Source organism: Trypanosoma cruzi, genomic scaffold (genome assembly GCF_000209065.1).
Source record: "Trypanosoma cruzi strain CL Brener 1047053517083 genomic scaffold, whole genome shotgun sequence".
NCBI lineage: Eukaryota > Euglenozoa > Kinetoplastea > Trypanosomatida > Trypanosomatidae > Trypanosoma > Trypanosoma cruzi.
Window position 1 is genome coordinate 181,531 of NW_001849564.1, and position 12,735 is coordinate 194,265.

A 12,735-nucleotide genomic window follows, 5' to 3' on the forward strand; every position below is an offset into this window, starting at 1 on the left:
TGCACTGCAGCCCAAGCAGCGGCAATTCACACAAGATTTACCCAAAACAAAAAAAAGCTCTCCCTTCGTCTTATACAAACCCCATCACACGAAATAATTATAAATAAAAAGAAATCGTCCATTACTGTTCCACACAAATTTAAAAAAGCTGCCGGCTGCCGTGTGGCCACACCAAACTGTCTGCATATTTTGTCCGCAAATAAAAATAAAAGATATTTAAATGCCTTTCAACCGTCCGACCCTCTGTGTGTCCGCACATCGTTCATATTTCATGGGGTCATCTGCGTGTTGCTGCTCCCCTCAGCCCTCCCATCGGCGTGTGAGTGCGGCCCGCAGAGCACAGTCACTCGTGTGTGTGGGGACTGAGAGAAGCACGCAGACATGACGGCGGTCGCGTCACTCCATCGGGAGAGTGAGCGCAGCAAAAAAAAAGAAATCATCGGAGGGGAGAGAAATGCTCACGAGGCCGACACCGAAGGGACTGCCAGCGCGTGAAATGAACACGAAAAGCAAAATAATCCCAAAAACAAGGCGGCAGGGTGTGGCTGTGTGTGTGGCGCTGCGGGTGTCTGCCCGCCCTGACCGCAAGAAAACAAAACAAGAGGGAAAGAAATGTGTGCTCCGCCCCACAGGCCCTCGTCGCACGCCCACACGTCACGGCTCCCTCAGCGCGCCGTTCGTCGCGGCCCCTCCTCATGCGTGCAGCAGGCGAGGCGCACAGGGCCGTCGTCACGAGCGTGTCGGTGGGTGTGCGAGTGGAGCAGTTGGGCGGAAACACACGGCACCCCTCACAGGAAGAGTGCAGCAACAGACAATTAAAGAGGGAAGAGTAGAAAAGAAAAACCGTCCACAGTGATTGCCCCAAATGAAAAAAGAAAAAAAAAAAGAGGGGATGGGGGACGTTGGAAAAACAAACAAACAAAAAATGAAAAAAGAATTTTGAAGCAAACAGGAAAAAAATTAAAAAAATTAAAAAAAAAAACAATAAAAAAGCCGAAGCGTGGGACGACCAGCGCACACACTCTCATTGCTCCCGTAAAGCAAAACACACACACACAGGGAGAGAGAGAGAGGTCGCCCACTCAATGCAATAAAAACAGAAACAGTTACGGTGCTCCGCCCATGCAGCCAGGCAGGACGGCAGCGGTGCGTGTCATGCAAAAGAGAGCACCAAAGGGTCTGCATGGGTGTGCATGCATATATACAATGGGCACATTATTGTGTGTGCCTCGTGGGGTGAGGTGAGGGCGAGAGTCCATGCAAGGGGACACACACACAGAGAGAGAGAAGGACGAGTGTGTGTGCGGGCGGTGCACGGCTCTCTCCCCCTCACTCTCACGCAGCCACCACCGCAGCAGCCGCACACGCAACAACAAGAAGAAGCAAAAGAGGGGAGGTGGTGTGGGAGGCCGCGGTGCTGTCGTGACTGCTCTGTGTGTTCGTCGTATCAGTTGTGTTGGCGGTTACTGTCGTTGCTTTTGTATCTTCCCCAGTCCCTTCTGAGCCGTTGTCTCGGTGGCTTTGTGGTGTGTCTGCAGTCTCAGGCGACGGATCATTTTTTTCACCTTCACTAGTGGTGTCTTCGCCATCCTGTTTGCGGGAATCAAAACCTTCTTCTGGAGATGATGGAGGATTTCCTCCCGCAATGCCCCCAAGCAGTGTTTGCTCTCCATTAACTGGTGTGAGTGCGTTCTCTGCTTATGGTGGTCTCTTGTCGGCGTCCTTCTTTCCTTCAACTTCCGTTTGCGTAGAATTGGCTTTTGATTCCTGACTGCCGGGAGGAGAAATGCCCCCTGCAGGTACAATTGCCTGGTTCTTTTCCTGCCTGCTTCCACTTAAATTCCTTTCCCCGGAACCTGGGTCTGGTGCAGCTTTTCCTTCTTTATCACTCTGTCCCTCTATACTTTCTTCATCCTCTTTCGTCCCTGCACTTTCGTCACTCTCTTCATCCTCTCCAATACCATCTTCATCATCATCCTCTTCATCCTCTTTAGGAGGGGAAGATTCGGGTATTACATTTTCTGTAACAACTGTTACTCCTCCTTTTAAGCCCTGGGATCCTTCTGGAGAAGTTACAATTTCTTGTGATCGCACCAGAAGTTCACCACCACCATGAGCTGCCGTCTCCTCCCCGTCACACCTACCGGCGGCACCGCACCACAGCACGCAGAGGGCACACACCAGCAGCACACGGCCAGTCATCATCATCGCCATCACTCCTGTCACTTGCGTGCAGCCTTCAACACAAACTAAAAACACGTCAAAGCAGAGTGAAAGCAAAAGGAAAAGGAGAGAGACACGGCCGCTACACCGTACAGCAACAAATAATAGCAGCTTGCACACAACATGAGGCAGTTGGAATCAGTGAAGGGGGAAAACACACAAAAAACACCCCGCAGCAACTAATAAGAAAACAATTTAAAAAAACGGGAGTGACGAAACAGCAATAAACTTTTAAAAAATCCCGTACCGAATTACTCCAGTGCGCACGCAACAGCACAAAGAAAATGCGTCCTCGCAAACATTCGTGTGCGTGTCGTGCATACTAGTGTGTCTGGGATGCGTTCAACGTGACGGATACAGGCTGCACAACACGGAGCACACAGCAGGGCAGCGGAAGCAAATGAAGCAAAACACAATCATTATTTTCTCGTATTTAGCTACTTACAATGGACCACAGTAGACGCGCACAATCCCCGCGGTCGAGTGCTGGCACGCACAGCCCGCATACAATTCTTCAGCCCACAGCGGTGTACGCCAGCGCGGATACGGCGAGCAGCAGCGGGGCACACACCCACGCAGAGCTGCTGAGGCTGCCGTCGATTTCGCGAAGACGTAACGGTGTGTGGGTGGTCGTCGTGGTTGGCGCCCCTGTTGTAGCGCTTGGTGCCTGTGTAGTCGTGGTCGTCGTGGTCTTCTGGGCGGAATCTTCTTCACTCTTATTTCGTTGTTCTGAGGACGAACTCGTGCCACTTTCTGTATTTTTCTTATCATTCGTACCTTCTTGTAACTCATTGGAAGCAGCACTTAGTTGCGGTTGTGGATTGGGCGCACCTCCACCATGTCCGACTTCGCTTCGCCGTTCAGTAACCGGCCCCGGAACTGACTCACCTTGCTCACCGACCTTCGTGGCTGGTTTTACTCCAGGTGCATGGGACAATTCACTGGAGTCTTTACCATCAACTTGAGCTTTATTGACCCCCGCATTCTCTGCCGCACACGTACGGGCAGCAGCACAGGGCGAGCACCAACAGGGCGCACAGCAGACGGCACGTCATCCTCGTGAGTGTGGTCGTTCAGTGGTGTGGAGCTGATCTGCACAGTGAGGGACATGGAGAGCAACAGGAGAGACGAGAGGTGCGGCAGACACACACAGAGGGCACACCACATGAGGAGAGGGCAGCAGCCAGGCATGCACCGTACGCCGCACACCACGCACGACACACACTCCAATCCACGGCAGCAGGCACACACACAGCCCTGCCGCAGCACCAACACACAGATGGAAGAGGGAGAAGCAAACAGGAGCGGCACACAAGGCTCCACCGCATGCACATACGGCGAGAGCGGTCCGTCGTGTCGGCACCCCTCACGGAGGATACGCACACACAAGAGGAGGCGCAGCGCACACAGCAACACAAAAGCAAAGTAACAATGAAAAGAATGATCCCCGCACACCACGTGGATTGTTGGCCCACGGGAATTGCAGCAAATATTCTTCACAAAAATAATTCATTTGCCTTTGGTCTTCGTTCATATTCAGCGCACACCACTTCATACAGGTCTGGAAACCACTGCAGCAGCAGCACACACAAAAATAAGCGCAGGGAATGGCATAAAGCAAGCAGCCATTTGTTTGCGTTTCTGTTTGGATGTTGGCAGATGTCTGCATGCGTTGTTTTGTTTTTGCGGAGGGCAAAACTTCATGCCTGGATCGTGTGTTGGGGATTTCTGCAGGGTGCACAATTATTTGTTTTCCCATCTTGTGAATGTTTCTTGTGTTGGTGCAGCCAATAATTCGGTTTGTGTTGTTCCTGCCTTTCGCTGGTAAAGTGTTGCAATAGATGTTTGTTTTTCCTCTCGCTGCTGTGGCACCTGATTCCTCGCCGTTTATTGCGGTGAAAATGAAAATATGTGAGTGGACTCCCACACACCAGAACGCACCTTCGCTCCTATTTGTTGGTGCACAGAAGGGCATGTGTGTTTGGTGGTGCCTCGTCCATATATGTTTTGTGGGTGCACATTCCCACGCAGGCTGAGGGCGGGATGACGCTCCGTCGCGGTGCACTTCCCTCGCATGCCGCCCACTGTGATTCATCATGCATCACCCTCTCACATATTCCGTGGTGCCACACCGCTGATATTATTGCAGCCGCTGTGATTCCGCGTACTTCACGCATTTGATTGTGCCACAATACATCCGCTCGTGTGGCCGCCGCATCCAAACAGCGGTGCCCAACACCGTGAGCGGCAGTCCACATCCTTGCATGTCCCAACGCTGTGGTGCTTGACTGTCAGCCAGGCGTCAGACAACAAGAGAGTCTTGTGCTGGCAGTACAAAACACGCGAAGCTGCTGTGAATGACTCGGGCGGAGACGCGTCTATTCGTCGCAATGCAGTGAAAAGGAGTCGGGCAAAACAATGCCGGCTGCACTCACGACACCATGTCCACAGCCAAAGCATGCGACGTGATGTGTGTTTCACTGGTGCTGTGAAATGCCTGCAGACGACGTCACTAGTGGAGGCACACCACCCATGATCAGCGGACAGACAATAATCGGCATGGGAGGCCACAAGGGGCAGCAACGACGCCAGCAGCAGGAGCAGCTCTCTCTCTCTCCGTTGCCTCCGAGAAGTAAATATTCCACCAGCCACAGCTCACTGTGCCATCGTGACACTCCATGCACGTCGTGGCTGCGTCAACACATCCTGTTCCCTGCAGCACCTCAAAAGATGCCTCACTCCGTCCACTAATTGCATCGGTGTGGGCCGTGCCTCGGCTGTTCGTGAGGACCACAACGATGTGAGGGTCACCGAGTCGCAGCATGTTTGCTGTGACGTTGTTGCATGGCACCTGCGCACACACACACGCAGCGCCTGCATCCCTCCCTTTTGTGTCCGTCCTCTGCCGGAGTGGCCACACACACGGGCAGCAGCAAAATCACTTCACCCTCGACGATCCAAAATCAACACCGACATCCCTCGCGACGCAAAGATCTCAGTTGCAGCACGGGCCTCCTTTCGCCCTGCCATCAACGCTGAAACACGGCACAGTGCACGCACTTATTTTCCTCGTGTGCAGTCAGCCGTTTGCTTCACACATTCTTCGATGGGCTGACGCCCACAAAAGCACGCCACAAAAGGCCACCGTGATCGCACACGCTCTTGCGATGGGCGTCGGTGTGTGCATGGATCCGCTGCTCACACGTGCTGGCAGGCAGCCTGCAGCCGGTGCCCTCGTGCCAGTTCATCGGCTCCAGCACGGAAAAGAGAAAATGGCCTATTCCCGATGCACTTATTCCCGCCAGCAGCACCAACACGCTGGTCGCCAGCCGTCATTCCTCAGCACATCCAGGAATGCCGAAAAGTGACGTGGAGCTGTCAGCCAGCAATGCCACAATCCCCGCACACATGTCGGCTCCACCAGAGAAGATACACAAATCACAAGCAACGCCCTCCACATGTCATCCGAACATCATTCCGACACACCGCGATGCGCCAAACAGAAGTATTCGTCACCCCAACGCACCTCCCCACACAATCACATAGTCCATGCACCACGCACGGCAGCAGCCCACACGCAGTCAAACAAATGTTCCTCGGATCAGCGTTATCCACGTGCTGCAGTGGGAAGTAAACAAAAGAGACGAGCCACCAAACCCAAAAAGAGTGCCACGACTGGCCGCAAGTCAACGGAACGCAGCCACTCAATGAATTCAGTCCTCATGCCCTCAACCTCCCACCTTTCCCACAAAGGACCCAATAACCACAAATCAAATACCCTGTCCATTAAAATTGCTGTGAAACACCAGATTAAGCCGCAGTGCCTTATGTTGTAATCCGAGGACATTGTTGTCGCCTTCACGGAGGCAGACGCACATCTGTTATTCACGACGACGCTGAACACCTGCAACGGCTTCTTCAAAACGCAATTTTTCTACCGAATCAGAAAACACCAATACACCATCGGTCCGCACCAAAATTTAAAAACAGCAAAATTCCTCACACAGACACCAAAGTAGACCGTGCCACGCTGCCATCAGCTGCGGCTGGACGCAGGATCTGGTGCGTCCCAGCACACCATGCAGTCCTTTCTGGTTGGATGAGTCCACAGAGCGTTGCACGACGGCGGCGAGGCAATCGCTCCGTGTCCGGTCCCCATTCACCTCCACAGCCCGGAAGTGCGGCACGGCGACAGCTGCACGGCATCGCTCGGACCACGCGCATCAAAGAAGGATACTTCTGTCCACATGGAAATTAATCCAGCACCGCTGCGGAGGATCATTGGGTTCCGCACACCCAACACAACACGAACGCCTCACAATTCTCCGATATATTGAGGACGTGCGTGGCGTGATATGCTCGGAAAACACAGTTTAGTCAATACTTGGGAAGACGGCAAAGACTATCCGCTCCAGGAGATGCCGTCCTCAAGGAACCGCGACGCTTCTGCGGCAACATGGGGATCTCCCCGCACCAAATCCGCGCCCCTCATGCTGGGCAGCGAATTGTCATCTGGACACTGTGAGCCGTAACGGGGTGGGCGTCTTCCAGCCACGGCATGCCAAGGACGCCCTGGACGGTGTCAGACGATCGCCCTTGAAGCGGCCCGCGCCTCTCCGGAGCTGTATGACGCAGGCCGCTGGACGGACGGCTCGTCGTCTCTCGCTGAGAATGCGTCTGGATCCGCCGCGCTGCCACTTTACTCCCCGGACAATCGAGCTCCCTGTGGGGCCTCACCGCGCAGCTGCTGGCAGCCTTGCGTGCTCCTGCCGAGCGGAGTGTCCTGCCACTGAGCATGGCCGCAGACAGTTCCCCGTCTGGCAGCAGCATCCCGATCGCCCACTCGAGTTCCTGCCGCCACAGACTCCCTCTCGGCGATGGAGTCACTCCGTCTTGGCTCGCTGGCGGGGCACGACGGCGTCACCGAGAAGATTAGCATGATGCCGCATTCGCTGGTGGATCGAGTTCGCACTGTTGGCTCCACATTTTCACCATGGCACTGCGGAGCCCCACGCAACGTGACAGCGGACGCTGATGCCGTCATTGCACGATCCCTCCCGCAGGACTGCGTCAATGCCTGGCGCGTGGGCCTCCTCACCGCAGTCAGGCGACTGTACTGAAATAAATTCCAGGAGGAAAAGGAAGGCGCACACCGCATGACAGGCGCTTGTCGGTGTGGCGGAACTCTATTCCTGGTGTTGACCCGGACATCGTGCCCGAGTGGCGGATCGCCGCGCAGGCGCTATGCGACTCCTGCCCCCTATTCGACAGGCCTGCACGCGCCCTGCGGATCACAAGTTACTCCCTGTGTCGGTGGTGCCTTCCCTTTCTTACTGAGGAAACCGGCCCGCCACTGCCTCCGCCGGAACCTCTTCTAGACGAAAGCGCCGCAAATTTTTGCCTGCCAGCGAGCGGCGGATTGACATTCTCCTGCCCAATCTGCGGCAGGGTGCGCCCGTTTGTCCGCAGCGTGACGGCACATGTACGACGTGCTCGGCCTGGCGTTCAAATAGTTTGACAGGCCTCACATGCGGATGCCACAATGGCGCCACCGTCCTCTTAGCAGGCGCCTCGTGCGCAGGTCGCCACCGAAGATCCAAGCATGCCAGTAGGCAAGGCACGCAGGAAGCACAAACGCGGGTACTCGAGATGGACCAGGCTCTTCCGCCACCGCTTGATCACAGACGCCACGGGCTGCTCATCAACGACGGACCACGGGAGACTCCGCCTCATCCACTTTGGTAATGTCCTGTCATTGATAATATGGACTGTGACTGTTTGGACTGTCCCAGCCTGCACGAAGGCCTGTTTAGGACTGAATGGTTGTCACTTTTGTACGGGGAGCCTTTTCGCTATTCACTCATGGCTGTCACAAAATAAATTGAAGAGGAAAAAATACATCTTTTTGTGATGAATATTGGCTGCGCTTCCCGTGGACCAACAATCCACGTGGTGTGCGGGGATCATTCTTTTCATTGTTACTTTGCTTTTGTGTTGCTGTGTGCGCTGCACCTCCTCTTGTGTGTGTGCGTGCCCTCCGTGAGGGGTGCCGACACGACGGACCGCTCTCGCCGTATGCACATGCGGTGGAGCCTTGTGTGCCGCTCCTGTTTGCTTCTCCCTCTTCCATCTGTGTGTTGGTGCTGCGGCAGGGCTGTGTGTGTGCCTGCTGCCGTGGATTGGGGTGTGTGTCGTGCGTGGTGTGCGGCGTACGGTGCATGCCTGGCTGCTGCCCTCTCCTCATGTGGTGTGCCCTCTGTGTGTGTCTGCCGCACCTCTCGTCTCCCTGTTGCTCTCCATGTCCCTGACTGTGCAGATCAGCTCCACACCACTGAACGACCACCCTCACGATGATGACGTGCCGTCTGCTGTGCGTCCTGTTGGTGCTCGCCCTGTGCTGCTGCCCGTACGTGTGCGTGCCAACAAGTGAAGGTGAAGTTGGTGAATCTGGTTCAAAGGATGGCGAGAAAGGGGAACCAGGTCAGGAGACGGATCCGCAGAGTGTAACTTCTCCTTTGCCACAGACAAGAGAGGAGATGGAAGGGAAGGAGGAACGGAAACCAAATACGCCGACTCATACGTCACAGGTAACGGCTACAGTAAACGGAACGGCAGAGTCACAAAATACTTCCAATAATACACAGGATCAAGAACACGAAGATGGTCAATCCACTGAGGAAGGGACTGAAAATACGAACACTAACAAGTCAAATGAACAACATAAGGAATCAAATGCACCAACTACGACCACGACGACCACAACAACGGCCACTGCGCCCGAGGTGCCAACAACGACGACCACCCGCGCACCGTCACGTCTTCGCGAAATGGACGGCAGCCTCAGCAGCTCTGCGTGGGTGTGTGCCCCGCCGCTGCTCGCCTTATCCGCGCTGGCGTACACCACTATCGGCTGAAGAGGAGTGTGCGGGCTGTGCGTGCCAGCACTCAACCACGTGTATTTTTGCGCTTCTTTTTTTTGTTTCGTAATAAATAAGTAATGATTTTGTTTTTGCTTCATTTGATTCAGCTGCTCTGCTGTGTGTTCCGCGTTGCTGCTACCTGTATCCGTCACGTTGAACGCTTCCCGGACAAACTCATATGCATGGCACGCTTACAACTGTTTGCGTGGACTCATGTTTGCGTGTGAGTGCATGCACACTGGAGCCATTTGGTGCAGCTTTTTTGTGTGTTTTTACTTTATTGCTGTTTGTCAAGTGTTGTTTCGTTTTTAATTGTTTCTTGTGTGTTTTTCTTGCTGATCAACTATTGCGAGGCTGTGTGTGTTTTTTTGTCCTCCCACTGATTCCTATTGACTCATGGTGTGTGTGCGCCGCTGCTGCCATTTGACACTTATTGCTGGATGGTACTGTGCGTGGCTGCGTGACTTGTCTCTTTTTTTGCTTTCACTCTGCGTTGACGTGTTGTTAGTTTGTGCTGAAGGCTGCACGCAATTGACAGGAGTGATGGCGATGATGATGGCTGGCCGTGTGCTGCTGGTGTGTGCCCTCTGCGTGCTGTGGTGCGGTGCCTGGTTGTGTGATGCGACGCAGACTTCATCAAGTGCTCCGCATCGTGACAATGCGGAGGAAACGATGACTCCAGAGGAGGTGACTAAGGCCATCGAAAAGCTCACAGAGGAAGTGCTGGAGTCGATTCGATTATCTTGTCGAATGTCTTTCATTACGAGTGTAAATGCCACGTTACCCGCGCACAACGATACAGAAGTTGAGAAATGCGTAAACAAAACGGCGGTTGGGATTTCCGGCGTCACCTCTCGTGGCCGGCCTGCAGCCGCAACCACAGACGCCACTTTTGCCTCGCCATTGCCGTCGTCAAGTTCTGCTGCCAGCGCTTTGCAGGGGCAGGCGCAAGGATCACCAGGTGCTGCACCAGAGCCTGTGAAACCCCCGCAGACAGATCCGGTCAATAATGAACAGCTGTCTGAAGCGCCGGCCTCCACAGGCGGTGGTCCTGGTGGTGGTGGTGAGTTGGCTGACAGGAGCAGCCGTACACCGACCGACGACGCAAAAACACATGAAGCACGCCCAGCTGGTAACGCCACTTCCACACCGACGGCCACTCAGGGGGATTCCGAGAAGTCACCGGCGAACACCACCCGAACACGTGAGACAAACGAGACTGACGACACCGACGGCAGCACCGCGGTCTCCCACACCACCTCCCCTCTTTTGCTTCTTCTTCTTGTTGCGTGTGCGGCTGTTGCTGTGGTGGCCGCGTGAGAGTGAGGGAGAGAGTGCCGTGCACCGCCCGCACACACACTAATCCTTCACTCTCTGCCTCTGTGTGTTTTTTGCTTTACGGGAGCAATGAGAGTGTGTGCGCTGGTCGTCCCACGCTTCGGCTTTTTGTTTTGTTTTTTTTATTGTTTTTTATTGTAATTTTTTTAAACTTTTAAATGTTTTCTACTTTCTTGTTTCAAAATTTTTTTCTCATTTTTTTTTTTTTTTTCGTTTTTTAATCTTTTGCTCCCCACATCTCTTCTTTTTTGCTTTTGGGGCAATCACTATGGACTTTTTTTCTTTTCTACTCTTCCCTCTTTTAATTGTTTCTTGCTGCACTCTTCCTGTGAGGGGTGCCGTGTGTTTCCCGCCCAACTGCTCCACTCGCACACCCACCGACACGCTCGTGACGACGTCCCTGTGCGCCTCGCCTGCTGCACGCATGAGGAGGGGCGGCGACGAACGGCGCGCTGAGGGAGCCGTGACGTGTGGGCGTGCGACGAGGGCCTGTGGGGCGGAGCACACATTTCTTCCCTCTTGTTTTGTTTCTTTGCGGTCAGGGCGGGCAGACACCCGCAGCGCCACACACACACAGCCACACCCTGCCGCCGTGTTTTTAAGATTTCTTTTTTTTTTTGCTGCGCTCACTCTCCCGATGGAGTGACGCGACCGCCGTCATTTCTGCGTGCTTCTCTCAGTCCCCACACACGAGTGACTTTGCTCTGCGGGCCGCACTCACGCGCCGATGGGAGGGCTGAGGGGAGCAGCAACACGCAGATGACCCCATGAAATATAAACGATGTGCGGACACACAGAGGGTCGGACGGTTGAACGACATTTAAATATCTTTTAATTTTATTTTCGGACAAAATAAGCAGACGATTTCTGGAGCAGCATGGTGGTTGGGTGCTTTTTTGTGTTTTTTTTTTTATCATTTGGGTGTGGCCGTAATAGAGGACGATTTTTTTTTTCTTTTTCTTTTTAAATTGTGAGGAGTGGAACGTTGAGGATGAGTTTTTTTTATTTATTTTTATATTTTTTATTGAATTGCCGCTGCTTTTTCTGCAGTGCAGTATCATGAGCCTGAGCAGTCCTTTTCTCTTTATTTCTGCCATGGACCTCCGCCGTACATTTTTGTTTGTGCGTCCCTTCACATGCTCTGCTCCTTTTCTACTTCTTTGCCTCGTGTGTCTGCAGGCACACACAACCACATGCACGCACAAAATGCAGATTTCATTCGATTTGGATGCTTATTTTGTGGCGTGTGCTGGCGGTTGCGGGTGGCTGCTGCTTCCTCCGTGGGCATGAAGGGAAGGAGGAGAGAGGGAGCGCGCACCGCGAGTCACTCTTCCTGCGGGTGCGATGCGCGCGGTGGGCTGCGACCGCTGTGGAGGGCCGCATCCTTTTGGTGTGCGCTTCTCCGCCGTCGTGTCGTGCGTTGGCGCATGTCATTTGTTATGCGCGTGCGTGCTGGGCGTGTTTTTCCGGAGCGTTGGGCGGCTGCCATCTGTTTATGGCGGCTTGTGTGAGTGGGCACGTGCGGATGAGGTTCAGGGCGTATGGAATGAAGGAATGGCGTGAAGAAAGGTGAATTTGATTTGGATGGTATTTGGACCGGATTCATTTGGCTGCGGTGGCCACATGCACGATGGATGTGTTTCCGCATAATGGGGGAGGATGCGACAGGATTTTCCGAAGTGGCCCGTCAATGCAGTTTGGGTTTCATAGCACTGAGGCACAGTGGTCTTCCTGCAATGGCTGGTGAGGGCTCCTAGTGGACCGGTGTATTTATGCTGCTGCTGCTGCTGCTCGAGGAGGCGTAGAAGTGCGATTTGAGGTGGGCGGCGGAAGGGCCGCACATCCCGCAGTGACGGTCGTCGTTGGCCCAGCGGGTGCCTCTGAAGGTTTTGTTGGATGCAACGTCCTTATGCCCGTCTCCGGATGGCGGCATCCCTGATGCAGCCAACGAACGGGGCTGGGAGCGACGGTGAGACGCAAGCACGTGTGGATGTTCGGAGCGGCCGGCGCACCGCACGCTGAGAGCATGGCACGGTGAGGACCGGACCTAGAAAAGGGACACCGCGCGGGACGTCAATCTTCACTGCAGCGACCGCCACCGAATTCGGATTTGCTCGCACCTTCTGCGGTCCCTCTTCCTTCCCTCACTTCTTTGCCGAGGACTGTGCCGCGGGATCCAGCAGCGCGATGTTTGGCCGCAGGAACACGTCCCGAACAAATGATTTGTGGGAGGGGGATGTGCACTGCGACGAGA

The 12,735-nt window shown here is 54.2% G+C and overlaps 3 protein-coding genes and 2 pseudogenes across 3 annotated transcripts, besides 8 other annotated features; 3 read left to right on the forward strand and 2 right to left on the reverse strand.

Annotated features, from left to right (window-relative positions):
* Positions 1-9,241: part of a sequence feature (areas not merged during assembly with more than two copies in the genome that could not be assigned to a particular haplotype) that runs on past the window's edge.
* Positions 864-992: a sequence feature (A-rich).
* Positions 1,336-2,214, reverse strand: Tc00.1047053508873.103 (annotated as a pseudogene).
* Tc00.1047053508873.116 lies at positions 2,738-3,280 on the reverse strand (annotated as a pseudogene).
* Positions 2,956-3,849: a mobile genetic element.
* Tc00.1047053508873.130 (uncharacterized protein) lies at positions 5,046-5,591 on the forward strand (the record flags this gene model as incomplete). Its single annotated transcript, XM_816611.1, has 1 exon — positions 5,046-5,591. The coding sequence occupies one exon, from the start codon at positions 5,046-5,048 to the stop codon at positions 5,589-5,591; it is 546 nt and encodes a 181-aa protein (XP_821704.1).
* On the forward strand, positions 8,574-9,137 carry Tc00.1047053508873.150 (mucin TcMUCII, putative; the record flags this gene model as incomplete). Its single annotated transcript, XM_816612.1, has 1 exon — positions 8,574-9,137. One exon carries the CDS (start codon positions 8,574-8,576, stop codon positions 9,135-9,137), a length of 564 nt encoding a protein of 187 aa, XP_821705.1.
* Positions 9,242-9,567: a sequence feature (areas merged during assembly that could not be assigned to a particular haplotype. This can correspond to areas where the two haplotypes were merged or to regions with more than two copies in the genome that were merged during assembly.).
* Positions 9,568-12,735: part of a sequence feature (areas not merged during assembly with more than two copies in the genome that could not be assigned to a particular haplotype) that runs on past the window's edge.
* On the forward strand, positions 9,687-10,463 carry Tc00.1047053508873.160 (mucin-associated surface protein (MASP), putative; the record flags this gene model as incomplete). Its single annotated transcript, XM_816613.1, has 1 exon — positions 9,687-10,463. The coding sequence occupies one exon, from the start codon at positions 9,687-9,689 to the stop codon at positions 10,461-10,463; it is 777 nt and encodes a 258-aa protein (XP_821706.1).
* Positions 10,598-10,641: a sequence feature (AT_rich).
* Positions 10,666-10,700: a microsatellite.
* Positions 11,478-11,507: a sequence feature (AT_rich).